The 20,581-nt window shown below is 37.3% G+C and overlaps 1 protein-coding gene across 5 annotated transcripts in view; it reads left to right on the top strand.

The window, feature by feature from the left end:
• Window positions 1-20,380, top strand: part of TCF12 (transcription factor 12) — a 394,477-nt gene extending 374,097 nt beyond the window's left edge. For 3 of the 5 annotated variants that reach the window (XM_065940082.1, XM_065940084.1, XM_065940085.1), the window contains 3 exons: window positions 6,356-6,588; window positions 13,195-13,348; window positions 16,468-20,380. In XM_065940082.1, the coding sequence (XP_065796154.1) occupies window positions 6,356-6,588; window positions 13,195-13,337 (376 nt within the window). In that variant the 3' untranslated portion in view covers window positions 13,338-13,348; window positions 16,468-20,380. The remainder of the gene's footprint in view (window positions 1-6,355; window positions 6,589-13,194; window positions 13,349-16,467) is intronic. The other 2 variants (XM_065940083.1, XM_065940086.1) reach the window with 1 other exon arrangement.
• Window positions 20,381-20,581: the final 201 nt, after the last annotated feature.

Here is a 20,581-nt window from a genome sequence, read left to right as displayed (position 1 = left end):
ATAAACTGAAAATTATACATATAAAGCTCTTTTCATACTATCTCCCATGCTGTAAGCATCACTAAAGGTACTATAATAATTTATGATGATGATAATTTTATATACGTGTTCTTGGTTTTCTTATGAAGCACTACCTGGGTTCTTTTCTCCACTCTGCAGCTAATTAGCAGTCACTAGGGAGGTCACTGATGTTGCAGTGGTTCTCAACCCTGCATCGCAGACTTGTGTAACATTTTAGAAATGCAGGTGCATTTCTGACCCAAGCTCACTGCCCAAGCATCCCCAGCAGTGGGACCTTTGAAGACTATAGAAGAACTCCTAAAGATGCTGATGAGTGGCCACATTTGGAAACCTTTGGGCTAGATAATCTGGAAAGGTTCCTTTGAAGTCAGCGAGCTAGTGATTCTCTATTATCAAAAGAATACTTTCACCTATTTTTTGACAATTAGGAGTAAAAATCTGTTGTCTATTTGTCCTTTATTAAAGTACTCAAGGTATTAGAGAGGAGGTGGAATATCAATTTTTTGTGCACAGATTTTCCAGATTCTAAGAGACTCTACCCAGTAATTTATTCCTGAAATGTTGAATATAAATAGAATTTTCTAGAAGTTATTCCAGAGCATTTTTCTCAATATTTTTCCAACTAATTAGTCCATTTTCATTACAGAAATTTGAAAATTATAGAAAAGCACACCAAGAAAACACACAAAAAAAACCTTGAATTAACCGCTGTTTACTTTTCAAGAAATATCTTTTTTCCGTAAATACAGTTTAAATATGAAATAAACTGGATATAAGTTTTATAATTTCAGCTTTTTAAATTTAATAATGTATTTTTAACCTTTTCACCTATCCATGAGTATTTTCTGCAACATCTTTTTTTCTTTTTGTTTTTTTTTGCTTTTAGGTAGCTTTATTGAGGTTTAATTCAAAATATAGTAAAATACATCAATTTTAAGTATACAGTTTTTGTCCTTTGGTAAATGTATATGGTTATACATAAATATCATAGATATTAATATATATCTAGATATTAATAATGTAGAATGTTTCTGCCAGCCCAGAAAGTTTCCTCATACCCATTTATAATCAATCATCATCTGTCATCCTCTGGCAGACATTGATCTGCTCTCCCTTACGTTAGGTCTTTTCTAGAAGCTTCTGTAAATGGAATCACACAGCACATGTAGTCTTTTGCTGCAAAATCTGCAGCTTGGTTTTTAGTGGCTGTATCGGTTCAGTTCAGTTCAGTCTCTCAGTCTTGTCTGACTCTTTGTGACCCCATGATCCACAGCACGCCAGGCCCCCCTGTCCATCACCAACTCCCAGAGTTTACCAGAACTCATGTCCATTGAGTCAGTGATGCCATCTAGCCATTTCATCCTCTGTCGTCCCTTCTCCTCCTGCCCTCAATCCTTCCCAGCATTAGGGTCTTTTCAAATGAGTCATCTCTTCGCATCAGGTGGCCAAAATATTGGAGTTTCAGCTTCAACATCAGTCTTTCCAATGAACACCCAGGACTGATCTCCTTTAGGATGGACTGGCTGGATCTCCTTGCAGTCCAAGGGTCTTCTCCAACACCACAGTTCAAAAACATTCATTCTTTGGCACTCAGCTTTCTTTACAGTCCAACTCTCATATCCATACATGACTACTGGAAAAATCATAGCCTTGACTCGAGGGACCTTTGTTTACAAAGTAATGTCTCTGCTTCTTAATATGATGTCCAGGTTGGTGATATCTTTCCTTCCAAGGAGTAAGCGCCTTTCAGTTTCATGGCTGCAATCACCATCTACAGTGATTTTGGAGCCCAAAAAATTAAAGTCAGCCACTGTTTCTCCCATCTATTTGCCATGAAGTGATGGGACCGGATGCCATGATCTTAGTTTTCTGAATGTTGAGCTTTAAGCCAACTTTTTCACTCTCCTCTTTCACTTTCATCAAGAGGCTCTTTAGTTCTTCTTTACTTTCTCCCATAAGGGTGGTGTCATCTGCATATCTGAGGTTATTGATATTTCTCCCGGCAATCTTGATTCCAGCTTGTGCTTCTTCCAGACCAGTGTTTCTCATGATGTACTCTACTTATAAGTTAAATAAGCAGGGTGACAATATATAGCCTTGACGTACTCCTTTTCCTATTTGGAACCAGTCTGTTGTTCCATGTCCAGTTCTTTTTTTTTTTTTTTTTCCCATTTATTTTTATTAGTTGGAGGCTAATTGCTTTATAATATTGTAGTGGGTTTTGCCATACAGTGACATTAATCAGCCATGGATTTACATATGTTCCCCATTCTGAACCCCTCTCCCACCTCCCTCCCCATCCCATCCCTCTGGGTCACCCCAGTGCACCAGCCCCAAGCACTTGTCTCATGCATCCAACCTGAACTGGCGATCTGTTTCACACTTGATAATATACATGTTTTGATGCTGTTCTCTCAGCTCATCCCACCCTCACCTTCTCCCATAGAGTCCAAAAGTCTGTTCTATACATCTGTGTCTCTCTTTCTGTCTTGCATATAGGGTTATCATTACCATCTTTCTAAATTCCATATACATGCGTTAGTATACTGTATTGGTATTTATCTTTCTGGCTTACTTCACTCTGTATAATGGGCTCCAGTTTTATCCATCTCAACAGAACTGATTCAGATGTATTCTTTTTAATGGCTGGGTAATATTCCATTGTGTATATGTACCACAACTTTCTTATCCATTCGTCTGCTGATGGGCATCTAAGTTGCTTCCATGTCCTAGCTATTATAAACAGTGTTGCGATGAACATTGGGGTACATGTGTCTCTTTCAGATCTGGTTTCCTCTGTGTCCAGTTTACTTGTTGCTTCCTGACCTGCATACAGTTTTCTCAAGAGGCAGGTCAGGTGGTCTGGTGTTCCCATCTCTTTCAGGATTTTCTACAGTTTATTGTGATCCACACAGTCAAATGCTTTGGCATAGTCAATAAAGCAGAAATAGACATTTTTCTGGAACTCTCTTGCTTTTTCGATGATCCAGCAGATGTTGGCAACTTGATCTCTGGTTCCTCTGCCTTTTCTAAAACCAGCTTGAACGTCTGGAAGTTCACGGTTCACATATTGCTGAAGCCTGGCTTGGAGAGTTTTGAGCATTACTCTACTAGCGTGTGAGATGAGTGCAATTGTGTGGTAGTTTGAGCATTCTTTGGCATTGCCTTTCTCTGGGATTGGAATGAAAACTGACCTTTTTCAGTCCTGTGGCCACTACTGAGTTTTCCAAATTTGCGGGCCTACTGAGTGCAGCACTTTGACAGCATCATCTTTTAGGAGTCGAAATAGCTCAACTGGAATTCCATCACCTGCACTAGCTTTGTTCATAATGATGCTTCCTAAGGCCTACTTGACTTTTCACATTCCAGGATGTCTGGCTCTAGGTGAGTGATCACATCATCGTGATTTTCTGGGTCGTGAAGATCTTTTTTGTACAGTTCTTCTGTGTATTCTTACCACCTCTTCTTAATATCTTCTGCTTCTATTAGGCCCATACCTTTTCTGTCCTTTATTGAGTCCATCTTTGCGTGAAATGCTCCCTTGGTATCTCTGATTTTCTTGAAGAGATCTCGAGTCTTTCCCATTCTGTTCTTTTCCTCTATTTCTTTGCGTTGATCGCTGAGGAAGGCTTTTTTGTCTCTTCTTGCTATTCTTTGGAACTCTGCATTCAGATGGGTGTATCTTTCCTTTTCTCCTTTGCTTTTTGCTTCCCTTCTTTTCACAGCTATTTGTAAGGCCTCCTCAGACAAGGCTTTGGATTTTTTTTGCAAATTTGTCCCTCAAAAAAAAATGTTCCAGTTCAACCGTGTTTTTAAAATCATCACCGCTGATGGTAATATTTCTTTCTGGAACAGAAAGTAGTAGTTTTCTGAGATACTTCATTCATTCCGTATCTTAAGCTTTTCTTCCTCCTCCTCAGTGGACTGGGGAAAAGAACATAAGAACATAAACTATAATACATTAATATAATAGGACAGTGTTTCTCAGATGTTAATGTACATATGAATCTTGTTAAAATGAAGCGTCTGATTCAGTAGGTTTTCAGTAGAATCTGAGATGCTATATTTTTAACAGTAATGCAACACTGTTATTACAGTATGTTAAAAAGTAAAGTTTTTAAACAACAATACTGATGCTGCTAATCATATTTGGAAAAGCAGGGTGCTATAATATGTGGTCATTCAAATTATATTTATGAAGTGTTTCACTAATTTGAAGAAGTCTTTATGCAGTAATGTACAGTGAAAATACATTTAAATGTGTGGTATAATTTCAACTATATAGTTATTTACATCAAGGAAAGATTGAAAATTAATACACAGTATTTAAATGTAGCTGTTATCATTTGATAAAATGTATAGGTCATATACATAGAAAACTGTAAAACACTGATGAAAGAAATCAAAGAAGACACAAACAGATGGAGAAACACACCGTGTTCATGGATTGGAAGAATCAATATTGTCAAAATGGCTATTCTACCCAAAGCAATCTATAGATTCAATGCAATCCCTATCAAGCTACCAACGGGATTTTTCACAGAACTAGAACAAATAATTTCACAATTTGTATGGAAATACAAAAAACCTCGAATAGCCAAAGTAATCTTGAGAAAGAAGAATGGAACTGGAGGAATCAACCTGCCTGACTTCAGACTCTACTACAAAGCCACAGTCATCAAGACAGTATGGTACTGGCACAAAGACAGAAATATAGATCAATGGAACAGAATAGAAAGCCCAGAGATATATCTACGAACCTATGGACACCTTATCTTTGACAAAGGAGCCAAGGATATACAATGGAAAAAAGACAACCTCTTTAACAAGTGGTGCTGAGGAAACTGGTCAACCACTTGTAAAAGAATGAAACTAGAACACTTTCTAACACCATACACAAAAATAAACTCAAAATGGATTAAAGATCTAAATGTAAGACCAGAAACTATAAAACTCCTAGAGGAGAACATAGGCAGAACACTCTCCAACATGAATCACAGCAAGATCATCTTTGACCCACCTCCCAGAATATTGGAAATAAAAGCAAAAATAAACAAATGGGACCTAATGAAACTTAGAAGCTTTTGCACAACAAAGGAAACTATAAGTAAGGTGAAAAGACAGCCCTCAGGTTGGGAGAAAATAATAGCAAATGAAGCAACAGACAAAGGATTAATCTCAAAAATATACAAGCAACTCCTGAAGCTCAATTCCAGAAAAATAAATGACCCAATCATAAAATGGGCCAAAGAACTAAACAGACATTTCTCCAAAGAAGACATACAGATGGCTAACAAACACATGAAAAGATGCTCAACATCACGCATTATCAGAGAAATGCAAATCAAAACCACAATGAGGTACCATTACACGCCAGTCAGGATGGCTGCTATCCAAAAGTCTACAAGCAATAAATGCTGGAGAGGGTGTGGAGAAAAGGGAACCCTCTTACACTGTTGGTGGGAATGCAAACTAGTACAGCCTCTGTAGAGAACAGTGTGGAGATTTCTTTAAAAACTGGAAATAGAACTGCCATATGACCCAGCAATCCCACTTCTGGGCATACACACCGAGGAAACCAGATCTGAAAGAGACACGTGCACCCCAATGTTCATCACAGCACTGTTTATAATAGCCAGGACATGGAAGCAACCTAGATGCCCATCAGCAGACGAATGGATAAGGAAGCTGTGGTACATATACACCATGGAATATTACTCAGCCGTTAAAAAGAATTCATTTGAATCAGTTCTGTTGAGATGGATGAAACTGGAGCCCATTATACAGAGTGAAGTAAGCCAGAAAGATAAAGAACATTACAGCATACTAACACATATATATGGAATTTAGAAAGATGGTAATGATAACCCTATATGCAAAACAGAAAAAGAGACACAGAAGTATAGAACAGACTTTTGAACTCTGTGGGAGAAGGTGAGGGTGGGCTGTTTCGAAAGAACAGCATGTGTATTATCTATAGTGAAACAGATCACCAGCCCAGGTGGGATGCATGAGACAAGTGCTCGGGCCTGGTGCACTGGGAGGACCCAGAGGAATCGGGTGGAGAGAGAGGTGGGAGGGGGGATCGGGATGGAGAATACATGTAACTCCATGGCTGATTCATGTCAATGTATGACAAAACCCATTGAAATGTTGTGAAGTAATTAGCCTCCAACTAATAAAAAAAATAAAATAAAATTGAAAAAAATAATAAAAATTAAAAAATAATAAAATGTATAGATCATTTTAATTTTTATACTTTATAATTTTGTGCAATTAGCATATCTTACTTTATAGGGAACCTAATGGACATTGTTGTTACTTTCTTTTCCAGCAGTACTAATGAAGATGAGGATTTGAACCCAGAACAGAAGATAGAAAGGGAGAAAGAAAGGCGGATGGCTAACAATGCCAGAGAACGCTTGCGTGTACGAGATATTAATGAGGCATTCAAGGAGCTTGGTCGAATGTGTCAGCTTCATTTAAAGAGTGAAAAACCCCAAACAAAACTCCTTATTCTTCATCAGGCCGTGGCAGTCATCCTTAGTCTAGAACAGCAAGTCAGAGGTAAGTAGGTTCAACAGAGACATGTAACTGTTCTCCTTCTAATGGGCAGACATTAATGTGTCCACTCGCTCTTCGCTTGGGCAAGTTGTTTATGTGTTCTCCTAGTCCTCTTGCCACCGCATCATCTAGATCAGGTTTTCCCTGGTTATTTCACCTATGTCTCACTATGTTGGTCAATATCTGTAGCTTCAGTGCTTCCCACAATCCAGCAGAGAGCAACGCTATCAAACAGTGCAGTGAGCAGCCAGCCTGCCACTCAGCATTAGTGTCTCATGCCTCTTTGTTCTCATTGACTCTGGGATCCCACGCTCCTGAATTTACCTGCCTGCACGTGTCCTTCTTCCTGCTCCTTCCTTCTTCCCTACTTTTCTGTAGCCAGTTTCTTGCCTGTTTTCCCCTGGGGCATCTGTGAGGCCGTGCTGGTTAATAGGATGTTTGGTCATGGCCTCTCTTCGCTTTGCCTCCTATGACTATCCTTTGTATGCTTGTCAGTAAGGTGTCAAGAGTTGCTTCATTGATCCCTCATCAGGAATGCCATGTACTTCTTGGATGAATGTGTACTGGCATGCTTGTGTGTCCCTAAGGACAAAAGTGTGCTTTACACAGACTTATCCACTGTTGACTCAGGCAACTCTCCCAACTGGTTGACTCAGACAACTCTCCCAACTGTTATTTTGATGGAATCTTTGGCGGGGAGTGGGGGGGGATGGCGGGGGGGAGGTGGGGGGGTAGAGGGCACAGCACACGGCGTGCCTTTTAAGTTCTTAGTTCCCCAACCAGAAATTGAGCCCAGGCCATGACAGTGAAACGTCCAGAACCCTAACCACTAACGCACCAGGGAACTCCCTTAATGGACTCTTAAAGAAGCTTTGAAACTTTTTTTTTTAACAAAGTGTTTATTGCGCATCTCCTCTGTCCCAGGCAGCTATGTTCTAGACCATGGGTTATCAATTAATACAAGCTTCCAGCCCTTGAGCAGTTCTATCATCAAGCTTGCTTTTTTGCATATACCTATATATCTTCTTATTTGAAGCTACGAATGCCTCATCCTTAGGCTCCTTTGCAAAAAATGTATAGATTTTGGCATTTGGTTCCAGACTCCATCGCTAGCCTCTCTCATTGAAAGCAACTTTTCTTCCTTATTTATTGGGTATTTATATGATACTTTATTTAAAGAAAGTTGGAAAAGAAAAAAGAGTAGGAATGGACAGATGCTTGATAACTACAACAGGAACCCTCAGCACTGATCATAGAAGGAATATTCTTTCTAAGGAAACCAGAGTTAGAGAATTTGAACACATTTTCAGAAAGACATACACTAGTAATTAATTCATCTATTTTTTCCCTCCAGTGTTTTTAATAAATAAGAAAGATCAATAAGTAACATATCTACCACTAAAACCAGATGCTTGCTCCTGTTGTCTTAAGACTTTTGAAGTATCTGTAGAGTGTAGATGTTGGTGAAACCTGATTTTATGCAATCATTTGTAAGATCTGACCTTGTCTTGATTCCATGCAAGCCCCTACAGTAGAAAACCTTAGTCTCAAAGACTATCTAATATCTCGACTTATCCAGCTGCCTGCTAACTTCCTGGTCATTGTTATGGGTACTGACTTTTTCACACTATTCTGGAAAACTATATATAAGGAACCGTTGACCAATTAGAATGAATAAAGCTTACGTACACTGAACTGTAACTTCATTAGGGACTGCTTTAATATTTATAAAAGCCTATCTTCCTCCTACCTTTAAACTCTGGACTTCAAAACCCATGACCTACTTTGGACATCCTCTAGGCATTCTGAATACCTGCTTTGGTATGAGGTGGTGTTCCAAGACCACATCTAGCTATCCACATCCTGGCATCCTTAGACAAGTGGTAACACCAGGAGGGCAACCAGACTTGGGTCTAAGTGCATCCTTAAGAAAAGCAGAAAGTGGCTTCCAAGCCTCAGATTTTCCCAGAGCACTTTTTGTGCCTTGGTGCCCCATATATATAAGAATCCCATCTGGTCTATCATTGGCAGTTTAAACCTCTTCATTATCATGACTATAATTTTATCATTACTGTTTTACTAATACTCAGCAGATTTCACATATTACCTTCAAGTTTGTCCTCTCAGTTTTACTAAAGATTAAATTAGTGGTCAAACGCTTCCTCCTCAAACTCTTTCATAGGTCAGGTTGATAAACTCATTTCTCTTCTTGTGGTAATTTAGGGACAGTAGAACTATTAGGATTTTAGCTCCCCAGTCTCTTGGTGAATCTGAAGATGAATAAACTGGGACAGTGATTCTCAAATCTCGCTAGTCTCAGAATTACCTGAGGCTTTTCCTTTTCCCAGACAAATTTCCTACCCTCAGTAGATTTAATTCAGTTGCAATGAGATGGTCAAACATAGTAATAAATGGTCAAAAATATTCATTTTTAATACACCACTGAAATGAATAAAAATGGCATAAAGGATAAAGGGAATATAATAGATGAGAGAGTAAAAAATATGTGTAAGATAGTAGATAGAGAAGTGGTAACTGACTGACTTAGAAGAAATTAAGTGTAGCAGAGAGGAATACCAACAAGAAGCCCATCCCCTGAAAGCCTCTGGACTTTGGAGGTACCAATTATTGGGAAAAAGCAGAAGTCAGGCATCAGACCCCGAAACAGATTCATTGGAGCTTGCTGTGTAAGGCTGGATCCCTAAGTCTCCTCTGTACTACATATTACTTCTGCCCTCTCTTCCCTTCTACCATAGAAGTCAGGGGGGTTATTTTCTGTAAAAAGTGAAATCTAAAGACTGCAAATCTGGAACATGAAGAACAGAGAATGGGTGAAGCATAAAGCTGAACAGTGGGACCCCCTAGCCCTGTATTCTGCCTTGCTTCCCTAATGCTGGCAGCAGAGTATGTTAATGCTATCCTCAAGGAAATGGGCTAATTGTTTTCCAGAGAAAATAAAATACTCTAGAGAAAAGACTTCCAGGTTTAGGAATTCCTGAGTAATAATACCTCACTTTTAGATTACCATAGAGTAAAGCCCACCAGTTGATGTCTTACTTTAATGTTAAAGGACAACCAAAGATTTAAGAAAAACCAGCATGAAAAAGAGAAATTGAGATCAAACCAAACCAAAGAGAAACTCAGAAGAAAACGAAAACATGCAAAAGGCATTAGGAAACCTTTGAAAACTAAATATTTTCTAAGAGAAAAGGTATGCATAAAAGAGAAGCCATGAAAAACAAATAGTCAGGTAATATGATAGCAGAAAAAATATAGTAGACAAGTTAGCTGATGAAGCTGAAAAAATCTCCTAGAAAGAGATGAAAGATAGAAGAGAAGAACTAGTAAAATTAGAGAGGATTAATCTAGAAGTCTAGCATCTGACCAATAGGATTTATAGTATAAGAGGAGAAAGGAATGAAGGGGATTATGGTAATAATACAGGAAATTTATAAGTACTGAAGATTACATGTCTCAAGATTCATAAAATCTAATCTTCTATTAAGAATAATGACTTTTAAAATTACCTCAAGCTCAAGTATATCATTATGAAATTTCAGAGCATCAGAGTTACAAAAGAATATCCTAAAGCTTTTAGAGACAACATTTTAATAGCTCACAGAAAAAGGAACAAGAGTCAAAATGTCATCAGAGTTCTGAAGTAGTGTTGGATTCCAGGAGATAGTGGAACAATACCTCCAGAATTCTGAGGAAAAATCATATTCAACCTAGTATTCTGTACCTACCCAAACTATTAAAATGTGAAGATAAATATATTTCAGATACACAAAGGCTTTAACATTTTGCCTTCTTAGAAGTGCCTCTGCCACTTTCTGAGAGAGCATCTGGAACATGTGCTTAAACCAAGTAAGGACATAATCAGCAAAGCCAAGGGCATAGCACCTGGGAAAGAAAGGATGTACCACATAGGAGTAGCAGAAGAAAATCCTGTAACAAGAACTGCTAGACCTAGAAAAGAACTAGTCCATACTGAAAATAGAAGACTGTCAGAAGAAAGGTCTCCCTGAAAATAAGATAGAATTAATAAATAATATGATGATGTGTTTGAGATTTTAGGAAGAAATGTTGAGAGGCATTTGTTAGATCTATTTAGATCATTTTGAGGGGGAAAATTAGCATTATTAACAAATGAAAAGCAAAGCAACTATAAGTACAGGAAAAACAATCATATGAACAAGGAAACAATCAATTTAAAATTATTGACTTATATGTATATCCACATAGAAATAATGACACATATTTACCTAATCATAATATTATAAGAAGTAACTATTGAATTAGCCAAAAACTGTGCTATAAACACGTTAAGAAGAAGATGGTATTATAAAAGAGGTAAATTCTCAATCATCTACCAGAGGGTAAGAGATAGACACCTGATAGAAATGTGGGAATAACAATCACTTGTCATGCCCCACAGGGGATGTCTGACTTCTGAAAATTCCATGGACAGAGGAGTCTGGCAGGCTACAGTCCATGGGGTCACAAAGAGTCTTAGCTTTACATCAGGCCTTCTTGACTACATAACATGTTTGCCATGGGCTTCTCACACAGACCAGGAAGTATGAAGCAACAGCTCTAGCTTTTGCTTTTTTGAATCAAAGCTCACTTTACTTCACATTTAGTAGATCTTGTGTGTGTAGTTACTCAGTCATGTCCGACCCTTTGCTCTGTCCATGGGATTTTCCAGGCAAGGATACTGGAGAGGGTTGCCATTTCCTTCTCCAGGGGATCTTCCTGACCCAGGGATTGAACCCAGGTCTCCTGCATTGCAGGCAGATGCTTTACTGTCTGAGCTACTAGTAGAGCTTACTGTAGCATATTCTCTTGGTTCTTCTAGTCCTAAGTGTTGTCTCACTCATTGTAGGAGTCTACAATATCTTGTCTAACTTGAGTTTTTGGTTCTTGTCCTTTCCAGCTATCTTAATCATACCTCTCAGATCAAGTGTGACACAGAGTCATAGTTAGCTAAGAGTGATGTTCCATGGTAAGAGAAACGTGAGAATGTTTCGATTAGGAAATGTTCAAATCCTCTTTGGATTTTACATGTTAATTTGTGCCCTCTTTTCAGTCTCTCTGGTCATCGTATGAGACTCTTGCTACAAAATAAAGGGGATGTGACACCTCATGAAAGACAAGCTTCTCATTAGTCAGAGGTGCACAATCACTTGTTAAGAAAGCAGCTCCTAGTATTTTTACATAATGATGGACATGCCAGTTTCTACTATAAGTTATCCTGATAAATTAAGTAAAAGTATACCTTCCTTCTTTCATTGCCTCCCCAGAGTTGTATACAAGGCTTCATGTCTTTTCCTAAATGCAGGGGCCTAGATGATGAAGTGTTATCATGTATGAGTAACAGTTAATAGAGTCAGTAAGTTTACCATATAGTAAAGTCTTTTATCTACTTTTTTAAACTCAGAAGTGAACTAATGTATCTTGATACATGCACTTTCAAATATGTTTTCACTCTCTCTGAAAGAGGAGATGCATTAAAAAAAAAAAAAAAGCTCTGCTTGTTGCATTCAGCTAGGCCATCATTTTAAGAAAATCTAATATGTAAAAAAAATCAAATTATACAAAATTGTTTTCATTACAGACTAATTTAAGTGATCTTTTTATATTATATTTGTTAAGACATTTTAATCAGTTTATAAGAATAAATGCAGCAACTTTTATACTGTATGTTATAAACTGAAATAAAAAACTACACCAGGAGGCATCATGAGTTAAATATCTTTTTTTTTTTTTCTAATATCTTGTACTTACAACTCATTTAAAGAAATTATCAAGGAACTATTGTTCCTAAGTAGATTTTCATCCGGTGGGTCTTTAGTTCAGTGGATTTTCTTTACTTTTATTTTATATGGTAATATCCCATACTTTAAGTGTCTTTGAAAATGCCCACATCAGAAACTCCATTTGGTCTTCTCTGCTACCTAATTTATATACAAAGCAGTAAAGGTTTTTATAACCCTCTCAGTCACAACCCCAACCGTAGAAAGAGCATCTCAGTCATCTTGTCCTACGTATAAATCAAAGAAGAAAAACAGATATACTCAGGCTACCTCTCTTCCTGGAGGAACTGGCACACTTTCCTATAGAGGAATGGCTGAGGGTGTCTCTTAGTTTATCATTTTCTCAACTGGCAGAATTCTGGATAAAGCACAGATGTCCCTCTCCAGTACATAGAGAGTGTCAGCATTCATAGCAGTTCAGAGATCACCTTTGCAGGACATTGAGGAGATTGAGTAGTCTAATAACAGCACTTGCTACGGTGTTTGGATGAAACAGTAGAAGAACAAATTTTAGATACTGATGTAGATCAAGTCAAATCCTGGAAAACCAAGTCATAAGAACACACAAAATGGTCAGTAAGAATTATAAGTTTCAAGGCTCATTTAACGCTGAGGTGTTTTGTGAGCATATCATTGTTGCCTCTGCAGTATTATTCATCATGGGAATGAAATTACAGAGAGATTTGTAATCCCCACAAAAAGAAAAAATAGCAGCAGTCTGTTCAGTTTAAGACCTGAGTCCATGGCTCATAACTTGTGACTCTAATGAGAAAATTATTTTTCCTTATTTCAGAGAGGAACCTTAACCCCAAAGCAGCCTGCCTTAAGCGAAGGGAAGAAGAAAAAGTTTCTGCCGTATCGGCAGAGCCACCAGCCACACTGCCAGGATCCCATCCTGGGCTCAGTGAAACTACCAACCCTATGGGTCATATGTAAACAGCAGCCAGGTAAGTGTGTGTGTGAGAAAGTGCATGGCAGTCCCCCAGTTCAGCTCAAAGTCGAGCTAGAACCTTTGAGTTCTAACCTTTGTATTTTCTGGTGGCACTGGTCATGATAAGTGATTTGGAATCCAACAGCTTATTTTTCTGCTATATAGTTAGAGAACCCATGCCATTTTGTACCAAATTACTGTTCTCTTCAAAATGTGATACTGTGTGTGTGTGTGTGTGTGTGTGTTAGTGGCTCAGTCATGTCTAACTCTTTGCAACCCCATGGGCTGTAACCTGCCAGGCTCCTCTGTCCATGGAATTCTCCAGACAAGAATACTGGAGTAGGTTGTCATTCCCTTCTCCAGGGGATCTTCCCAACCCAGGGATCAAACTGGGGTCTCCTGCATTGCAGGTGGATTCCTTACCATCTGAGCCACCAGGGAAGTATACTTTGATTTATAAAGAATTTGGTACTGTTATGTTCTAGATCATCATGTATACTCCCTCACGTGAATATTATTCTGATCCAAGAAAAAAACAATACTATGATTTATCTGTCAAATAATACTTTTGCTACTACTGGTGGTCCTCATTCCCCTACCCAGAAGTACTTGGTGGCATCATCAACCAGTTTTTTTGTTAGCCATCTGCCTCTTCTTTATCATGAGATCTTCATACATAAAACAGTGCTTTCTTCCACTTGAATCATTAATGCAAGTCTGTAATACTCATATTCCTTCTCCTGTAAGAATATCAGTTACACCTTCTGGAATCTATTCAGGAATGTAAAGGTGTTGTGTACGACAGAACCAGAGCATCCTTCTCTTGGGAATTTACTTGTTAAAAGACTGGTTTTTTTAATCTTCCTCTTCATGAATTAAATACAGTTTGCTTCTTTATGGTCTTTTTTTTTTAAACAAAGTGACAACAGTGGTAGCAGGTTGTTGTCCAAGTAGTTAGATAATGTGAACCGTCTTTTTCTTAAACTATATACATTCATTTTATCTATAAGTTGTAAGGTTAATGTTTGCTGTGACAGAAATTAATATAGAACATAATTAAATATTTGGATCAGTAACAAAATACAGCTTGCAAGCATGGATTAGATATAGAAATGGGAACTTCATTTTTATAACCTGCCTCCACCAATGTATAGTTATTTTCCTAGATTAATCCGCAGAGTAAAAGCAATAAGTAAAAGTAAATGGATGTGAGATTTGGAGCAGGAAAAATATATTCAGTGCAGTTTCATTTTGTTAACTTTGTGGCTATCTCATTTTGAATTTCATTTCATTTGGAATTTGATAGAATATTTTGTAAACTACAAACGTTAGTTAATAACCCAACTTTACTTGAAGAAATTGATTTCCTACCACCTCTTCATATATCCTCCTTAGGATCAAACTAGACAGAAATGGATGATTTCATTCGGGGACAAAGAAGGGAAGTCTTGATGTAATTATTTAGGTGTCAACTATAATTCTAACATTAGCACCCTGGAAAAAGCTCTCAATCACCTTTCCCACCAAAAAAAAAAAGAAAATCAGCAATATAACAGACTATGCTTGTCAAAGAGAAGAGCTAGTTGAATTACAGATCCTCTGAAACCCAAGCCATTGATTGCTTCATATTCTGTGGAGACTATAGAATATCATGAAAAATATTTTTATTCAAAAATATGTTTTAAAGTCTTTAAAATAAAAACAAGCCAGTTGCCTGTTATCAGGTAACCTGCTTCTTGTGAGAAGAGCACTTCACATTCAGCTGTCACATTGCCTGCCTCAGAGGCTTTGTCTTCTTTTCTTGTCTTTCTCTCATTTGTTGCACACATTTCCTCTTCTTCTTTTCCTAGTGTCTCTTTAGCTCTTTCTCAGTCAGCTTTCCCTACCTCACATCTCTCTTCTCTCCTACTGTTTACTTCCTGTTCTTTCATTGCTTCTGTATCTCCTGCTGCTTTCATAGTTCTATTTTTATCTCTTTTTTGTGGAAACTCCCCAACTTTAGGTTAAAAGTAAGTCTTGAGCATTGTCACCTATCAAAGAGAATCCTTTTTTAAAAAGTATGGGGGAGAGGGGTGGGAGTTGTTCAAGGTTATAAGAAATGTAGTAAATGCATTTTGTTCCATAAGATTTCAAAGGCCTAGTGTTGATGAAATTAAAATACGTTTTAAAGTTAGCTAATTTCATGAAATCATTTATCTGGTTTCACCTGATAACCTTCAGTTATTTATAGAACTGGGTAGCAGATTAAAACCAGCAAAAGATAATCAACTACTAGAATCAAAATAGTTGATAAAAATGGATGACCACAGAATGACTGGCTAAAAAGTGCAAGAATTTGCCACCACATAATATAAGGCGAAGTAGCTTACTATTGCAGTTATCCATCCCTAAGAGCATCACTCTAATATAAAACCATTCTGTGGTCCTTGTTTAATAAGAAAGTGAAAGGTATGATTCTTCCTAAAACTGTTTCCATCCAAAATGGCTGAAATGGGAAATTTCAGAGCTCCTACTATGTATATTAAGAATATAAACATAAAATTTGTACTAATAGAGTAAAATTCTCTTAATAAATTTGTTGAACAAACATTTATTTGAGGACCTACTATGGACCAGGAACAGAAATCAATGTGAAAATGAGTTCAAAGTGAAAGTTTTTTTATTCAAAACTTTTGTTTTCTGACGTCCCCACCCTCAGAAACTTTCAGTTTAGAAGAAAGAGATGTAAACAATTAACACAGTACAGTGTACTAGATGTAGCAATAAATATATGTTTTAACGTTGTCTCCCCACTGAGAACTGGACTAGCAGAACCTCAGAGCTCAGGTATTGCTAACCTGCATGTTGCCAAAACTAAGGTTTGCATAATTACCACAGCTGTTGTAGCATCCCGTATTTTGGGATTCTATACTTACATGAGCTCCTTTAGAAATCTTACCACATACATCAAGAAAAACCATTTTGGTTATACCTTTAAAGAAAGAACATTTATAAGTTATGTAACTAATTGTGAATTTTTTGTCAACCTGGGCATAAATGAGGAATACCAAGTTGTTTTGTTTCTGGGAAGGTGTTTATTTTTACCAGTGATGTCCTAATTGGTTCTCTTCTCTCCCTTGACTCTCCCTGCCACAGTTCCAGAGTTATCAATAGGCTAGATAGAAGGTGACCTCTCCTCATAAGGACTTGGACAACTCAGATTATCTGAAGACACAAACCTGATAGGAGGGAGAAGAAAAAAAACACTTGAAGCAAGAAATGCAAATGTAATCCTACGATCAAAGCAACTGGTCAACACTTCCATCAGAAGTGAAGATAGGAAGCTCATCAGATAGAACGTCACCCCATGAGATGTTTGCAACAGATCATTTTGTTGCAAGCAGTGTGTCGCTTCTGCACAATCAGAGACTGTCTCGATCTCTCCACTCACCGTGGAAGTTGCCTTGTGCCTAAACTGAATTGACAAATGCATTGTAACTACAAATTTTATTTATTGTTATGGAACTGTAAGGTCTACATATAAAGGGAAAAAGTTAATGTGGAAAGCTGATCTCCACTCAGCTGATGCCAGCATTAGTTAAAGCTGTTCACGTGCAGAGAACAAAGCAGTGACAACCATTGGCCCTTAGCATTCCCGGCATACCTATTAGTGTCTTAAAAAGGAAGGGAAAAGTCTTTTGTTGCCCTCTCCTGTCCTTTTGCCATATGAATAGTGTTTTCCATGAAATAGGAAAATATTACTTGGTATAGCATTTCTCTCGTGTTCATTTTTTCATTCGTTTTTATTTTTTTGTTGTGGCTGTTGTATTTGGTCTCTGAATCTGAATAGATTATGGTCACAGTCCAGAGTCCTCCACGTAGCTCTATGTGCTTTGCATATTTACCTTACAAAGATAAGCAGAGACCATCTGTGACCATAGCCTAGCTAAGATTTTAAAAGGGGAAATTTTGTCCCCTAGATTTTCCCCAAAATAAATATTTGCTTTATTTCTAATAATAACCAAGACTTTTCAAGCTTCTAGGTTTTCATAGTAAAGCTTGTAATAGCAAGAAGTGTAAATTACAAGGGAAGAATTTACTTTTTAGAAATTGCTTTGTTTTCCAAGCAGTAAGTACTACATATAGTACTTGTAAAGTGTTAGCTGTAAGTAAGCACAAAATGGATTTAAAATACAAAGAAGATTTTTCAGGCTGTGATTATGTTGAACATAACAACCCAGTAGTCAATAAGGCAGGTAGTGTGATAAATGAACACACCACTCTGAGGCTAATTACCTAATGGAATATAAGAGCGATGGTCACGTGTGTGTCCTCCTTTTCACCCTTACTTCTCTGTCATTTGGATGGCTGGTCAGTGGGGAGGAATTGGATGGGTGATGTAATCAACTGCAAACCGTCTGCCCCGTCCCAAGAAGAAGAGCCAGATTAGCATCAAACCAGTCCTAGTCAGTCCATCTTATACTGTGCATTAAGGCACCCCTCTGTCTCTAATCCTTAAGAGTTGCTTTTTAAGACATAATAATCACTTTGAACTTCCATGAAACCTGTCTTCCACCACAACAACCCTGGGAGAGAAAAACATGCTGAACAAGGTTGTCTTGGCTTAATAATTCCTCATAGCCAATATCGACAGTGGCAATCAGCACACAGAAGAAAGGACCCAAATCACTATGTAACTTAAAGATTTCTGTTAATTTGAAAGAACAAAAACAATTAAGACAGAACTTCAGATCCTCCGATCAGGATGGTTCCTAACAAATCACTCTTTTGTAAACATAGTGGACATTTTGGTTACTTTAATTTGCCTGTATTCTCCGATTACATCAGACTCTATCTGTGGCCTTGTTCTTCATTTCAGTGTTAATCAGCTAAACAGAAGTTGTTGCTTATGATGTGTGAGTGAACATATGCCACTGCCTGGCCTTTTTCTTCAGAGCTTGTTGTCTTTTTCGCTATATTAGACTCTGCAGTATGCCCAGAAGCTTTCCTTCATAAAATAGAAAGAAAAAAACATTTGGCTTATTTTTCACTGTAGCTAGTCTTTTATACAATAATCTTGTAAGAAAATTTCTTGAATTCTAAATATTACTCTTTCTAGATTTTTGAAATCGAAAAGTTTTCAGTAAAAAGTTTCTTACTTTATTTTATTATATTAGGTAGTAAAAATGTAGGGTTATTTACCATAACCTGTTCATTAATATCAGAAATTTACAATAGCATTTTAAGACCATAGTAGGATTCTAGCATACCGTGTAGTACCTATGGAGTATTGTAAGAGCTAATTGTTCGAGATGAATTGCTTCTCATCTTGTTCTCCAGTTTCCATTGTTGGTTTATTGCAGATTTGTATCCTGTGTCAAATTCAAGGTATTATTGATAAACCTTTTCAACCAGCAGCAAGAAGTTCAAAATTTTTTCTGTCACTGTAACAGAAAACACAATATGTATATAACATTTATGTAGCAATAAATGTGCCATCTTTTTTTTAACATAGTAAACTAGTGAGTTTTTTACATTCCTCTCAAACAGTAATGCATTCTGGTTTTTTTCCCCCCACCATCTCATTGTCCCCAGGAATGCTCATACTGCTTTTTTTTCTTTTCTCCTACCTTTCTTGAGATATAATTGACATATGATATTGTGAATGTTTAAGGTGTACAACTTCATGATTGCTATATGTATATATTGCAAAACAATTACCACAGTAAGTTTAGTTAACATATGCATCACCTTAATGTAGTTCTTTTGTGTGTGTACGTGTGTGGCAAGAATATTTTTAAGGACCACGCTGCTTTTCTTGTGTGCATTGTCTGTGACCTTATCTGGAAAACCCATCAAGACAGAATCAGGCTTGTATAACCTAAGCTGATAATGTAGTCTACAGCTTCTCTGGGTTTTTTATTTCTCCTCTTACTCTCTCTACTGATAGTGGCCATTTAGCCTTTTCCTGAAGGCTGACCAAACAGTGATTAGTAGTTAAAATGTACTTATTTACACATTTAGAGCAAAAATGAAGATAGAAGAAGACGCAGATGAAGCTTTTCAAATTAACATTCTTTGAAGCACTTTCAGGTTTTATATCTCCTTCCTCACAAAAAGCCTGTATATTAGGGGATGGTATTTTACTGCTTTCAGATTAAAAGCTCTGTGTTTATTCCAGTTTCCACATAAACCCCCACTAACACTCCCCCACCAAAAATATGCATAATGATTATCCACAAGGACCTCATGGCAAGCAAGAGCCTAAAAGAAACAATGGATAAACTTCTTTGGACAAACATTTGTAGGTCTATATGTGAGACACCTGGGACATCCTCACACCCTCTTGGAATCCTGGCAAATTGCTTTTCTTGGTGAATTACAAAATCTGCTCTTCACATTGTAGGCCCAATGGATCATTTCACCTGTGGGAGTTAATGAAAAGAAACATTTTAGTCTGATTTCTCTTTATACAAATTGATAGTATAAAAAGCTCCATCTCAGAATAAAATATAGAATGTCAGAGCTGAAATTAAATCTTGAAACTGTCTTGTCAGTTCCTCGTTAGTAGATTTTTAAAAACTGAGGCCCAGAGGTAGTGTTATGTCTCCAAGAGCACATAGCTAATAAGAAACCAAGATACTTAAAATGTGTCCTGTAAAATCTCCTTGCCTTTCTGTTCTTTGTCTTATAGATCTTTAGGCCAGTTCTATTCAGTAGCTTCACTTTCTTTCCTCTACTGCATTTTTTCTTTCTTTTTCTCTCTTCTTGTTCATTTACTTTTTCTTCCATGGAAACTCAAAAAATTTAAATGTACATCACATTGTGTGTGTGTGTGTGTGCGTGCGTGCGTGCATGTGTGTATGCGTTGAAGGTTATAGAGTATTAGCTTTGCCATCAGTCTTCAATTCAGTCTGAGCTCAACATCTAATTAGCTCCATTTCCCTATCTGAAAAACGGAGAGCCTGTTAGAATTGTGTAAGTATTGAATGAAACAATGTATGGAAAGCTCTTACCATGGTTCCTGTCACATAAGTACTCAATAAATGATAAATATTTTTAAAATAAATAGTAGCTTTCCTTGTAACCAGCTCCCAGGAAGATTCTTCTCCAACCATCTTGTGAAGAAAGGTAAATGGTAAAATCAACTGCAAGGTGATGTCAGCCCATCTTTGCAGGAGTCTGCATTCTTTGGGGGCAATTCAATGAAACATTTATATTCCATGCCCTCCAATGGGTACATTTTATGAGGACTTTAAAAAAAAAAAAA

Source organism: Muntiacus reevesi, chromosome 7 (genome assembly GCF_963930625.1).
Source record: "Muntiacus reevesi chromosome 7, mMunRee1.1, whole genome shotgun sequence".
In the NCBI taxonomy this organism is placed as follows: domain Eukaryota; kingdom Metazoa; phylum Chordata; class Mammalia; order Artiodactyla; family Cervidae; genus Muntiacus; species Muntiacus reevesi.
The sequence above is the reverse complement of the archived record's forward strand: the minus strand, read 5'-3'. Positions and strand labels throughout refer to the sequence as shown.